At 35.4% G+C, this 15000-nt stretch overlaps 1 protein-coding gene across 1 annotated transcript in view; it reads right to left on the bottom strand.

Annotated features, from left to right (window-relative positions):
* nbeab (neurobeachin b) overlaps positions 1 to 15000 on the bottom strand; it is a 444946-nt gene that overhangs the window by 22071 nt on the left and 407875 nt on the right. Inside the window, exon 48 of the mRNA XM_083547720.1 lies at positions 12766 to 12936. Within this exon, the coding sequence (XP_083403846.1) occupies positions 12766 to 12936 (171 nt within the window). The remainder of the gene's footprint in view (positions 1 to 12765; positions 12937 to 15000) is intronic.

Here is a 15000-nt window from a genome sequence, read left to right as displayed (position 1 = left end):
CTAACCTGGCCTGACACACACTGCCTGCACTGCGCCATGGCCCGCGCTCACATGTTATTGTGCCAAAGACAAAAGAAACACACAGACACACACACACTCACACACACACACACACACACACACACACACACACACACACACACACACACACACACACACACAGAGCACACTGATAAGATAAGATAAGATAAGATAAGATAAGATAAGATAAGATAAGATAAGATAAGATAAGATAAGATAAAAGCAGGCAAGATGTTATATGACACAGTAAGATACAATACGATGATTAGTTATGCTAAGTTCGTAAGATAAAATTAGACACTATAAGACAAGTTAAAATGAGATATGAAATATGGTAAACTTGCTGAAGGCAAGAAAAGATAAGATACAATGAAATAAGATAAGATAATATAAGATGATAGAATGACATTGATAGTATGATGTGCTATAAAAGTTATGGTATAGTGAGATATGGCATGAATGTTAAGATAAGAACTATAATAAAACTTAATAAGGCAAAAAAAAAAGATAAGATAGAATTAGATAAGACAAAAGCAGGCAAGATAAGTTATACACCACAAAAAATGCAATAAGTTCATTAGTTATGCTTAATTAATACGATTAAATTAGACAGGTCAAGGTAAAATGATATGACTGTTCTATATGATAAACTCCAATAAGGCATCAAAAATAGTATGGTACAGTGAAATGAGATAAGAGTTAGAATTGCATAAGATAGAATGACATCGATATTATGATACGAATGTTATGGTATTATGAGAGGTGGTTAACTACGACAAGCTGAGAAAAGTTAAAGTAAGATACAATAAGACAAGCCATTAAATAAGTTACCTTAAACATGATAATATACAATAAGATGATTAGTTATGCAAAGTTGATAAGATAAAATCAGACATGCTAAAATGACAATGACTGTATATGAGATATGATAAAAATTTCATATGGCAAAATAAGATAAGATGAGATGAGATGAGATGAGATGAGATGAGATAAAATGAAATAAGATAAAATAAGATAATAAAATAAAATTACATAAAAGATCACTAGCATTAAATTAAGCAAAAATAATGATAATTATGTAGTATGATCAAATACGATGAAATAAAATCAGACAAGACAAGACAATAAAGGATGAGAGGAGATGAGATGTTATATGATAAGCTGAGATATAATAAAACTACATTAAGGCAAGAAAGTATACAGTAAGCTACAAGTGGGTGTGATAAGATAAGAAGAAACAATAAGATACAATAAGTACAAATTTTGACATAAAATAATGTAATAAAATGTAATTAGATATCGCAGGATAAAGTACCTGTACGTGAGCTACAATATTGCATTGTGTAATAAATATATATATAAAAATATATCTTGTGCACACGACACTAAAACTTTAAAATGTAAAAACTTGAGTTAGCAAGTAGAAAAGATAAGGCAAAATAAGATGAGATTAGATGATAAGAAAAGTATAAGAAGAGTTATTAAGCATTATAAAATGCAATAAGATGATTATGAATAAGATATGCTACGATTGTATTGGTGAATTGACTTTTCCAGCCACATGTTGCTCTTCTTTAATCTATTAGCACAAAGCTGGCAGTAGACAATTGTATAGGATTTCTTTGGAAGATCATCATTGGCCTGCAGATGATTGAGCACAAATTTCCACAAATGCACTCCAAAATCTAGTGGAACATCTTCCCAGAAAAGTGGAAGTTATTATAAAAGCGAATAGGGGCTGAATGTGGAACAGAATGTTCAACAAACACATACCAATCTTATAGTCATGTGTCCAACTTTTATCCATAAAGTGTATCTGTATTTTTGTAAACGAATTGCCTTATCATGATATTGTCATATGTAAATACATTTTTGAACTCACTGTCACTCTTACTTACAATTATTCTGCTGGAAGACCACATATGGCTGAAAAAAGTCAGGTGTCCAAAAACTTTTGTTAATACATAAGTACATGTACAAAAAATTTAAATATTGAGACCCACACATACTTTTATAAAAATTTTTATATATTTTTTCTGGGTGCTCACTATGTACTGTATATAGAGTATAACAGTTTATCTATTTATCTATCTGTCTGTCCGTCCGTCCGTCCGTCCGTCCGTCCGTCCGTCCGTCCGTCCGTCCGTCCGTCCGTCTATCTATCTATCTATCTATCTATCTATCTATCTATCTATCTATCTATCTATCTATCTATCTATCTATCTACAGGGTGGTGAAAAGTAACTAGGCATAAAAAATTGGTAATAAAGTCCAGATTTCTAAAACAAATTTTTTGGAACATTACATTTTCATTTTAAATTCTGAACAGATGGCGAACCTAAACAATCACGTTCTACAATAATGACAGAAATATTTCCATGCTAAAGTTTCATATTTAATATATTCTCTAATTTCCCAGGCTTCCAAAAAATTGTGGTCTCTGTAAATAAGCCCTCGTATAAAGTTCGAAAGGATATGAGTATGTTCTAGCATGGGACTTGTATTTCAATGCATTAAATGCAAAATGCACATACAAATCTTATGGTCATGTGTCCATATAATGTAAAGGCTACAATGCTTTAGAACTCTATACACAGTTTCTTTGATTTATAAATATAGGCTTCATAAATAGCATCAAGTTTTTCATGTGGTCCCCAGACGTACGTTTTGCAGCTAGATATAAATGTAGCTGTCAAAACATTTTTATTGCTGACTACGTTTTTTTTTTTTTGGACAGACTATAATTTTAAAATTTCCAAACAAACACAGAAAATATATTTATTGATCATTTTAAAAAAGCTTATTATTGACATGGAGAAGGTTTTTATGTATCTGATGGTGCAGAATCAGTGCTGAGCGTTAAATATATACAACAATAAGTATGAAGCCTTTTACACACAGTACAAAATCTCCAAAAAAGTCTCCAAACTCTATCATGATGGATGCAAAGATGGATTAATGATGTAGCACTGTAGCAAGTCAAAGCAGGAAGTGACAAATGGATCGGTGTCGATGCGCAGGACGTCGAGATGTAACCTACAAGTATCGGTTTATGTTGACATGGCACGCGGAGTGTGAGCTGTTCAGCTAGACTGAGAGGGAGGCTTCACATGGCGAGAGCTGATAGATGGGACTTTTCCATCAGCCACCGGGGGTCTTGTAGGTGTCTGTCAACACTAGCGAACATGGTGGCACATGCGTACGCTGACACGGCCACACGCTCCTGTAGCACACGCTATCAATAACCGATGTATAGTGTCATGCGTCTGTCAGAGTTCCAGACCAGGAATATAAGTCAAATGTGGCAGGTGAACAAAAAGAGAAAAATGGCAGTCGGGATTTCTGTAACCTAGGCAATGTTCAAGTAATCGTATTTAATGCTACACTGATAGTGGAATATTCTAGAAGTTATATGTTAGTAATAGTAATTATGAAATATTGCTAAGAATGTAATGTAGTTCTAACAGTTCTATCGTGTTGTGTGCTATTATTTGACATTTCTAGATGCATTCGTTTTTTGTTTAAATAATGTTTATTGATTGATTTTGTTTTTTTGAGGCTAACCATTATGTCAAACAATATTTTTCCCTTTATCTTGCATCATGTTTTCCTGTAAACAGTGACAAACTGTGTAAAAGGATCAAACGCAATGAGCATAATGGTATGTGGAAGGGTGTGATGGTAAAGTTTTACCACCCAGAAACTTTTTTAAACCAAAATTTCTAACAGCTTTTTATTATATTCATACCACTCAACTTGTCAAATTTCCCTACCAGGATGACATCATCCTTTTTTTCTACACTTGCTTTAATTTTGTCCTTAAAAACCGCAATTTTCAAAACTTTCTTTTAAATTCTCTTCTTAAAGTTGATTTGACTAAAACATTATGTTACAGAGAAATCACAAAGTGTAAACTGTTCTGTAATGACTTTACAGTAAAAATGTATGTCATGTGAGAAAAAACTAAAATCTTATTTGTTCCATTTCTAGCCAATTTCTAGCCATATTTTAGTGGAATTGTTTAAACCATACACGAATGCTGGGTGAGATATCAGATGAGACAGCCAAAACAAGAACGTCTTATGCACTTTATTACTGTCATCTGCATTTCATTATATTATCAGCCATCTGTATGATCCCAAAGCTGATGAGCCATCTGTATGATCCTTCAGATAAACTTTCAGCAATAACGGGTTACAAACCCGATGCTAAAATCTGATGATACTACCTGCTCAAAAAGTATGCAAAATTACCCAAACTTGGTCACATCATTCCAACATGGCTATACAATTTTTCATCATGCTTCATCACAGGTCTGACCTCTGCACCACTGGACTCCTTTGCGAACGTTGCCAGAGCCGCCTCGAACACATTTGGCAACCATTAAACGTCAGTCACCGCCGCTTTACACCGCAGTCCATCAAGTAACAACCGACTCGCATTATAGCTATTTTAGGTTAGGCTCAGGAACAGGGGTCATGACGTCTGCTCGAATAAAGTAATCTGATCCAAAGATCTGAGAAACAGGCAGCCATGTGGAACACATCACTGTGTTCCTGCCAGACAGCGCAGTCATGAGGATGGAGAGAAAAACAGAGACAGGAATTTTTGCAAAGAGTCACATTCAGAATCGCTAGCAATCATGACCCAGAAATTGAGAGCAATGAAAAACATCTACACCAAGTTTTTCTTTTCTTTTCTTCTCTTTCTTTGGGAGAAAGCACCAATGATAAAATATCCACGTGTGAATAACTGTAGTAACAATGAGATCAATGTCAAGGAAAATTGTGCCAAATATGCCAATTATCCTGAAAAGAAGCAGATGTTTTCTGGGTTCAAGCTTGCAATTTAACACGATGGGAAACTCTTCCTTCTCCCGGCTGTCTGACTCCTCGCCATCATCTTAGCAGCAGCTGAGGTTATCTGTGGGACACATCCCTTTGGACCATCTGACATGCCAATATTCTGATCATCACACCTTTAAAGGAATAAAAACAGGCCCAATCACCAATGAAAATCTGGAACCCTTCACTAGCAGTTAATTACATTAATCCACTTTAAGCTGCTGTTTGTTGGCATCTTTCAGAGACCTCTTACTTCATGCAGACGACTGCATACCCTAAAGCTACACTTTTATCCTGACTCACTTTTAAAATATATGTAAGCGAGATGGATTCCACATGTAGGCTCTATAACTACCATACCTGTGTCTCGAATCACATGCTATTTTAAACCATGTCTGAGAATAAGCACCAATTATAGAACAATTTTCCTGTAAAACATTTAGTTCTGGAATAAAAAATAAATAAATCTCATGTTCCGTATGAATCGAATGTACTAAACTTTTAGATCATCATATATTTACATTCTACATATACAATATATAAAACATTCGGCAGGAGATGGTATGATGGTGCAGCGGTTAGTGCTGGAGCCTCAGAGCTACAGGTTTCCAGGTTCAATCTTGAGCTTGGGTTACTGTTTCTGTTGACTTTTGCATGTTCTCCAACATCCATGTGGGTTTCCTTTGGGTTCTCTGGATTCTTCTGACCTCACGAAAACAAATAAAATAGTTGGATTGGTGACTAAATTGCCCCCAAGGCATGAATGAACATGGCCAAGGTTCCCCGTAATAGATTGGCATCCCATTCATGGTCTATTTTCTCTTTATTTTCAAGGTTCCTCGGATAGGCTGTGGATCCGGGATGATTTGATCAGAAATAAAGTGTATGCTTCTGATACAATCACAATTCCAAAAAAGTTAGGAAAATAAATATTTAAAACAGCAAAAGAAATCTATATTTCGGAATTTGATGGCTGCAAAAGGTCTAAAAAAAGTCGAAACAGGCAACATAATGTTCATAATATCTTCTGTCTGTATACATCTGAGAACTGAGGAGACCAGTTACTACCAGAGCATTTGTAAGATCAGACAAAAGAGGTCTGGGGTCTGCATTCAAAAGTGTTAAGCGAGGCTGAGATTTGGAGCTTTGTGCAGGCCAGTTCTTCCACTCCAACTGTAACATAGCATGTCTCTTATAATTACATTTACTGCATTTGAGAGACGCCTTTATCCAGAGCGACTTACAGCAGAGACATTTTGATAGTGCTGGGATTTGAACTTGTGACCTTCTGATCCGGAGTCCAATGCCTTACCTTTTAGTTCTCCTGAATGGTTATTATATTGCTAGAATTTACAAAGATGTTCTGTACAACTGAGTAATTCTAACTAAGGCAACCGGATTGGGAAGAAATAGAGCTTCCTGATGCTCAGGGGTCCACAAACCTTACTGGCTAGATAGTGTATCTCAGGAACACTTGTCATGAGGCTAGAATACACACATCAGATAGGATACTGGTTCATTGCAAATGGCCATGCACACACATTCACAAACACACACATTCACACCATCCAGCACATTTTTAAGTAAAGTAAACATGTAAACAAACTTTTAGAACATGCAATACAACTTCGATTCATTCATTCACTTGTCTTTAGTAAGTGCATGGTCATGCTGGTTAATCCCATTCTTCAATAACTGGGTGGAAAAAGAAAATACACACTGGATGGTACAGTTGATCATGTCAGCATGCAAACATATTTACATCCAGAAAAAAATTTAACAGCTTTTTTGTGTTGGTGGGAAGAAACTGGAGAACCCAGCAAGAACATAATAATCTCTACACAGACAGAGACCTACATTCAGGATCAAACTATAGAACCCGTAGTCTATTGTGACACCACACCAGAATATTTCTTTCATAGAATAATTGTGCTTTAGAAGACGTTAAAAACTATGATATAGAATAAAGCACAGTCATGTACCCTGGAGTTTTCTAACCAATATCCAGGAAACAATGGGAAAACAATGGCACAATAGTTATAGCTGAATGTGAATTAAGGTCATAGTGAACATGCAAACAAATGCATTCATCGTAATTTTTTTTCTCCAATTTGTTTTTATGCATCATTTGATCTTTACACTTTTGAAAATATCACATGAGGACTTTGTTAGAAGTGGCATCCCAAAAAAACTTATATAAACTATAACAAGAAAAATGTATATTTAGAACCTGATTGTTGTAGTCTTTACAAAATACATGATGTGCAAATTATAGGTTAAACACAGTTATTATTATAATCACTAGATTATAATATATAATATTAGACTATTGATGGTAAAAGTAAATTTTTTTTTTTTTTACGATTCAAGATGCTAAATATACAGTAGTTATAAATTTTAGCATCATATATTAGTCCATATAGGTTTATTCCTAATGAGTGCACCAGTGCCGACATTGGCAAAGAAAAACTCCCAGACTCAATAGGGAGCTCATTCTAATCTGAGTGACACTTAAAAAAGTCCACTCATTATGGTTCCATCATTGCTAAGGTTATCAACTGTTCACTGCAAAAGTGTTTATAGCCATTACAACCGTATATATATATATATATATCTAAGGTGTATACCAGTATCTAAGGTGTACCTAATAAAGTGGCCGGTGAGTTTATGTGTGTGTGTATATATATATATATATATATATATATATATATATATATATATATATATATATATATATATATATATATATATATATATACAGTACAGACCAAAAGTTTATATATATTATATATACAATTTTCATAGTCATGAAAATAAAGAAAACTCTTTGAATGAGAAGGGGTGTCCAAACTTTTTTTTTGTACTGTATATATAATTGACATAGAAATGCTTATTTGTAATTATTTAATTCTGTTTTAAATCTGCTTTGGGACAATGTACAATGTTGTTTAAAGTGCTAAACTAAATTTAATTAAATTGAATTGAATAGAAATAGTTAAAGGTCTGGGTTACAGATCCAAAGGTCGGGGCTGCTCCAGGGACAATGTATAATAGCTGACCCTGCGTTCAGATCACAGCTTTCTAACAACATGGGATATACGAAGATAGAATGACACTGTTCTGTATAGTATATGTGACACGTAAGAATTTTTTTTTTCTTTTGAATACAATAAAATAGTGTGTAAATTTTTACAAGTCAAATCATATCAGAAATGTATATGAATTGCAAAGAATAATAGGTGCTTTTGATTGATTTAGGAAAAATAAAGAGTTAAGAAAGAAGGTATGAATGTCTAACCATTTTTCTGAAATGCAAGACATATTTAAAAAAATTTTTTTTTTTTTGTGGGCTCCAGGGAGCTGCAGGCTAATGAATACTTGAGAGAATACTGAGCGGCAGTAATTAGTCGGGAATTTCCCTAATGAAAGGAAAAAAGAACAGCTCATGTCAATTTATATTCCATTGAAATGTAGGCCAACAGAGGTACTGTAAATTGGGCTTAATTTATGTAAGTATAAAAAATTAAATAAAATAAATGTTTCGAAAGCGAACACAGCATTAGCATTAACTCAAGGTGCAGCTTTGCAACATGCTGGTACGAATATAAAGCGTTATTTATAAAAGCTTCATAAGATTCATGTCTCTGGTCCAGTTTCCGTTGATCAATAATGCATAATGCAGTACACGTGTTTGACCAACCCTCTCGCACCCACGTCAAGGTCTGCTAATATTTTCTCCATGCTAGCGGAGTAAAGCGATTTTTAGTAATGCATAAATGTACATGCTGCCATGTGTACTTGTCATTTAAATATGGCCACAACTTCACGTTATGATCTCTGTTCCTGCAGCCGCTCACTGACGAATGTTTGATTTCCTACTATTCCGAGTCGACGGCAGCCTGAGGGATCGCCGTCCATTTGACATGGTGACATTTTAATGCCATTATTGCGGTGCTTAATGTTGACGCCTTGGCCGCACTTGTCAGAAGAGAGCGAATCAATAACCTGGAGCTAAAGCGCAGCCTGACTCTGTGAGATATCAACATCCAGTTCATACCTGTGTTTGTCTGTGAGGGCTATCAGACTCTAGGACAGGAACACTGTCATTCATCAGAGGGCTGGCCTGAGTTTCATAAGAAAGTGAATTCTACAGGAAAGGTCCAGATTTATTTAGAAATATTCTAATGCAAAGGAGTATAGAAATAGGTGATATAGTTATAAGTTCCAGTATCTGTAAATGAGAATGAAAGTAAGATCCACAGAGTACAGATTTTTAAATAGGTAAAGACAGGAGGTGGAGCTGGAGGTAGCAGAGCTGAAGATGTTGATGGTTTCGTTGGGAGTGATGACGATGGACAGGATAAGAAATGCGTTTATTAGAGGGACAGTGCATGTAGGACGTTTGTTTGGAGATGGTTTGGACATGTACAGAGGAGGGACATGGGGTAGGAGAATGCTGAGGATGGAGCCACCAGAAAGGAGGAAAAGAGGAAGACCAAGGAGGAGGTTTATGGATGTGGTGAGGGAAGACATGCAGGTAGTTGGTGTGAAAGAGGCAGATGTAGAGGGCAGGGGGGTATGGAGACAGATGATCCGCTGTGGTGACCCCTAATGGGAGAAGCCGAAAGAAGAAGAAGAAGATACACTCATAATAGGTCCCAGAAATAGGAGTCAAGACATTTTTCTCATATTTTTAGCCTCACTATCTATCTATCTATCTATCTATCTATCTATCTATCTATCTATCTATCTATCTATCTATCTATCTATCTATCTATCTATCTATCTATCTATCTATCTATCTATCTATCTATCTATCTATCTATCTATCTATCTATCTATTTATCCGTTATATAGAGATATAAATCACAATAAAACGAATTAGAAAATGCAACAAATAATAAAAAAATGACTCGCTTCACTTTTTGCTATCGTTCCACTCAGAATGGCGGAACAGTCAGAAAAAGGGAGCTGTGGTGAGCAAAGATAATTGTCATTGTGTGTAAAGTAGCAGGAAATGATAAAAAGCAGGGCTTTCTCCATATTGTTTGATAATTAGCCCCCCTGGTCGGTGAGTGATTTGCATAGTGGTCACTTGACAAATAAAAGCAGTCCTGGAAGTGACAGTATATAAATGACTTGTTTTGCAGACAGCAGATGGTGGGTATCGCAGGGAGCGAGAGCGAGTGCTAGGGAGCGTAGAGGAGAGAAAGAGAGAGCGAATCAGGGGGAAAGAGAGAGAGAGAGAGAGAGAGAGAGAGAGAGAGAGAGAGAGAGAGGCGGGTGGCGGAGGGAAAAACACTCTGCTTACCAGCTGCTGCTGTCTCCGAATCACATCCGCTAACAAAATTAAGCTGTACGCAAACTTCATGCTGTGGGTCCGGATATTGATCACACTGATCCATACGCTTTGGATATTGGAAACTCAGAGAGACGAATACTAATTCTGAAAGGTTTATGGAGATGAAATATGGATAAAAATACAGTATTTATATGATGTAAATTACTAGTAAACATCCTCAGAATGTACTTTTAGGGGAAATGAATCAATGGCAGGATGTGGTGTTATGACCAGAGGCGAGTCAAAGACGATTTACTGTTACCACAAATATTCCCATTTACATTTGTGACATTTGACAGACACCCTTATCCAGAGAGAATGATCTTATTTATAGAACCAAAATAGTATAAGGGCCTTGCTCAAGTGCACAACGAAGGAAACTTGGAAGTGCTGGGATTTGAACCTACAACCGTTTGATCAGAAGTCCAATGTCTTAACCACTAAGGTACACCTCAATATTATTTCTTAAAAGCTATAGCAATTCAGCAACAATGGTTAATAACATGATTTTTATCTATTTATAGTTACTAGTGATGGTAAAGTTTCGCATCAATACATCGCCATAAAACTTAACGATAAATCTGGGAAAAATTATTTATTCGTATATACTTATTAGTAGATGTGCAATACTTTTACTATTTGAAAATAAGTAAAATTATTTTTATGGAGATTTTTCCTCGCTAAACTGTTTCTCGGGCGCCACTGCTGCTACATAAATATGACGTATCACAACACTACGGAGACCGTGGCGTGTCCTGAGAGTCATGTAGAATACAGATTAACATGGCAGAGGTAGAGCTGTAACTTCCTGGAGACAAAACAGGAAAAGACCAGACAGACAGCAAATCATCAATTTACTTAAGTGCCTTCTGACTTTGAAAGCATGATCCTTTCACAAACAGGCCTTTACGGTGCAAGAAAAATGTTTAATAAAACCAATGATATAAAAACAAACTATTTGTACCATATTGAATTGCAGAGCGTCATATTTTTTCAATTTAAATGTTACAAAACCCCTGGTAGCTCAGTAGTTCGACTGTTGGAACGTTGTGAGTTCAAATCCCAGCACCACCATGCTGCCAATGCTGGGCCCTTGAGCAAGGCCCTTAACCCTCAACTACTCATTTGTAAAGGCATTACAAGTTAGGTCTTGCTCTCTCTTTCATGATAACAGGCTTGAAAATACACAACTTATTTTCAGGTTAATAAGAAAAAAAACCTGGAGCCGGTTTAAAACTTTCCCATGATGCCGATCACTCTACATCTTTCACTGTTTACTGAGTTTATAATTGGGATTAGGTTATGAGGGGCACCTTAAATACAAGGAAGTCACAACAATTACCACAAAACCACAACATCTTAATCTAAAGCTAAGATTTGCCTTCGAGCTGCTCTACTGTCATAACTGCTGATGTTTATTCAGCACCTTCTGACCAATCAGATTTGAGAATACAGTAATAGAACATATAATCGAGTAAATATGAAGTATAACGTGATCGTTTGAGTGTTTTTTGTGTGTATGCGTGTCTGTGTTTGTGAGTATGCATGTTTTGTATGCATGAAGTTATCTGATGAACAGAGTTGAGGTCTGAATACAAAGTGCATGAGTCAGAATGCTGCTCTCATCCCTACATAGGGCACATTTGCATGATGAGACATGGATGACACACAATAACAAACACACAACAAACGTACATATAATGCTGATTATAGTGCTGAGTATGTGACCATAATTTTCCTGATTCTATATGATTCAGTAATATTTTCAGTCAAAGAGCATCAAGAGGACGTTTGAAGAGAACGTTGAAGAATTTAAATGACATAACCTAAGACAATAGTAAGCTTGGACTTGTTCAAGTGGACATGGTTGGAATCTGAAGATCAGAAACACAATCATATAAAATTTTATAAAAGTTGGTGGTCACATCACAGAGTATGTGTTATGATCCTGTCACACTGAGACTCTAGTGATGAAGGCCCATCAGAGAATTTTAGCACCTCAGACGCTTAAAGGACTTTGTCCTCTAAGGTGTTGAATAACTTTTACACCTGTATTGTCAAGAGCATCTTCACAGGGAGCATCAAAGCCTGGTTTTGGAAACGGAGCCAAAATAGATGGACAGGCTCTCCAGAGAATGGTGCAATTCCAATCTATATATTTTATATCCTAATCTATTTTTTTATAATCGTTTCATAAAAAACTTAATTATGCCAATGAATACTATGTGTTTTTATGCCTGAAATATCTGCCATAGTTACGTGTTGCTGTGTAAGTTACTATAGAAACAACAATGATTTAGAACAACCATTATTATAAATCTGTGATTTGAATCACAGCCAGCATTACTGTTACATGTTCTGACCAATCAAAACTAAACAATGCTCTAGTATGACATCCAATATCCTTACAATTTTAGAGCAGTCTTATGTATTGGATCGGATCCGGTTACCATGGCTACTACTACTTCATGTTCATAATGACCGGATATGACTAAAAAGCAAAACCGCTTTGAAGTAATGTGTATCAGTATAACAGGGATGTCATGGCGTTTTATGTACCTCACGCAGCAGCGGGTCTGGAGCGAGGCTGTCGAGGTTGCCGAAGCCCTCGTAGGTCAGATGGTGAAAGACGTTAAGGGCGCGCACAGCCTCGGGCCCGCGCTGCTTGTAGCCAAAAATAAGGTCAATCCACTGGTGGAGCTGACACGAAACAAACTCGCTTTCCAGAGCCTGTAAAAGAGAAGCAGAAAATTGAAGAGAAGAGATGAAAACACAGCACTGACAAAAGTACAGATCCATATTAAACAGAAAAACACTGCACATAGCAAAGCATGTATACAGAAATTTCACTTGTATTTGCAGAATACGCATAAAATCGTAATTTGCATTGGAATACAGCGTATGAATCACATTAGATCAGAAAATGATTATCAACATAAACCTTTTAGTTATGAATATAAATATTTCTTTTTTTCTATGAATATTATATAATATTATTAAAAGAATGTATTAATATGGTATAATATATATATATTTTTTTTATTTAATAATTGTATGATTAATAACTAGTAAAGCATAAAGGGGCATGTTTTCCGAGAATCGCGTAGCCCTCCATCCCGCATTCGAGTGGCAATAAAAGAAAGAAAAAAAAAAAAAACCCACAAGAATTACACACATTTTTAATGTGTGTAAGGTGTGGAGAGTCCGCTGTACAAGACACACTGCCAGTGGTCATGATAGAAATATTAATTATATTATATTATATTAATTATATATTAATTATGCATTAATATAAACCTTGTTCAAGTGGCTGGAATTACAGTCAGAAATCCCATTATAAGACCAAGAAAAACATGGATGTGATAATACAACAATATTAATGATCACTGATACTCCATACATTGCTTTTACATTCACGTTATTTGGCAGGCACATTTTAACTCTCCTTTCACTGTAGCCATAGCCTGTAAACACCATATCTAGCAGAAGTGTCAATATTACGATCATGAAATGACAAAAACAGAGTGCACTGTTTTTTTTCACTGTTGCATTTTTTTTATGATAATATGATTATTTCTGGGATTTTTTTTTTTTTTTTTTATTAAAGCAAATTGTGTGCTTTTGTGCAGATTTGACGGGAAAGAAATCATTAAAAAGCTTAACTGTTTTGAGTCCAACATCGCAAAGTCCATTGAAATGTACATTTTTTAAATGTCCTTGTAAGTAAATCCCTGACCAGATTTGTTTTCTTCTTTTAGTCAGCCATTATGGAATAAAAAAACAGCTATTAAATCAAAACAAATGTATTTAAGCTTCGCTACAAATGCGTGCTCTGAATAGTGCACACTCTGACATTATTGGACGCCTGCTAGATGGCCCCGGTGCCTTCAGCAGCTCACCTGAGAGAAAGGCTATGAAATGAAGAGAATAGACTATTTGGAATAATTAAATACATAATCATGGACCGTTATTCTGATATGGTTTAGGTCAGCAGAGAAGGCCTTGCCTGCCCTGACGGCCCGCCACTGGTAAGATATCATTAAGATGCAGTGAACGATGTATTCAAAATTCAATTCAGAGCTAGAGGTTTTTGGCAAATTCCAAGATGGCAGAAAATCTAACTAGGTAACAATGTATGTTACCAAAACACTATATTATTGTCTGGTTCTGGTTGTTTGGTTCCTCTCAAGGTTTCTGTCCCATGCCATCTCAGGAGGTTTTGCCTTGCCACAGTTACCACTGGCTCGTTTCTTAGGGACAAACTTACAAATAAACGGAACAAACAACTGCTTTATTTCTGTGAAGCTGCTTTGAGACAATGTCCATTTTCAAAAGCGCTATACAAGTAAAATGAATCGAACTGATATCATAATTTGTGCAAAACTAGTCTTGAATTAGGGACACGTTTCAAAATGTACGACCATAAAAATTCTTCTGCATTTGTAATGAATAATAATAAATAATAAATTATAATAATCATGACAATACTACTACTACTGCTACTACTACTAATAATAAAAATGATAATAAATAAAAAATAATAATTATTATTATTAATACTACTAATAATAATGCCTTCAAAATCACTCTCATATGTTTTTACTACTAAAAATGTTTCTTTTAAGTATTATAATGTGTTATGAATATTTTATTTAAACCCATTTGATAAATCTAATACTGTGCAGACAGCGTACTAATACCTACTGATGTCATAATCAATGTAAATATTTATACTGCATTATCCGAATGCACTAATTTGCAACCGACCAACAAAAAAAAAAGCTCTATTTCTTT

Source organism: Silurus aristotelis, assembly GCF_946808225.1.
Source record: "Silurus aristotelis genome assembly, chromosome: 8".
Lineage (NCBI taxonomy): Eukaryota > Metazoa > Chordata > Actinopteri > Siluriformes > Siluridae > Silurus > Silurus aristotelis.
Note: the sequence above shows the minus strand (reverse complement) of the source record. Positions and strands in the feature narration are given on the sequence as shown.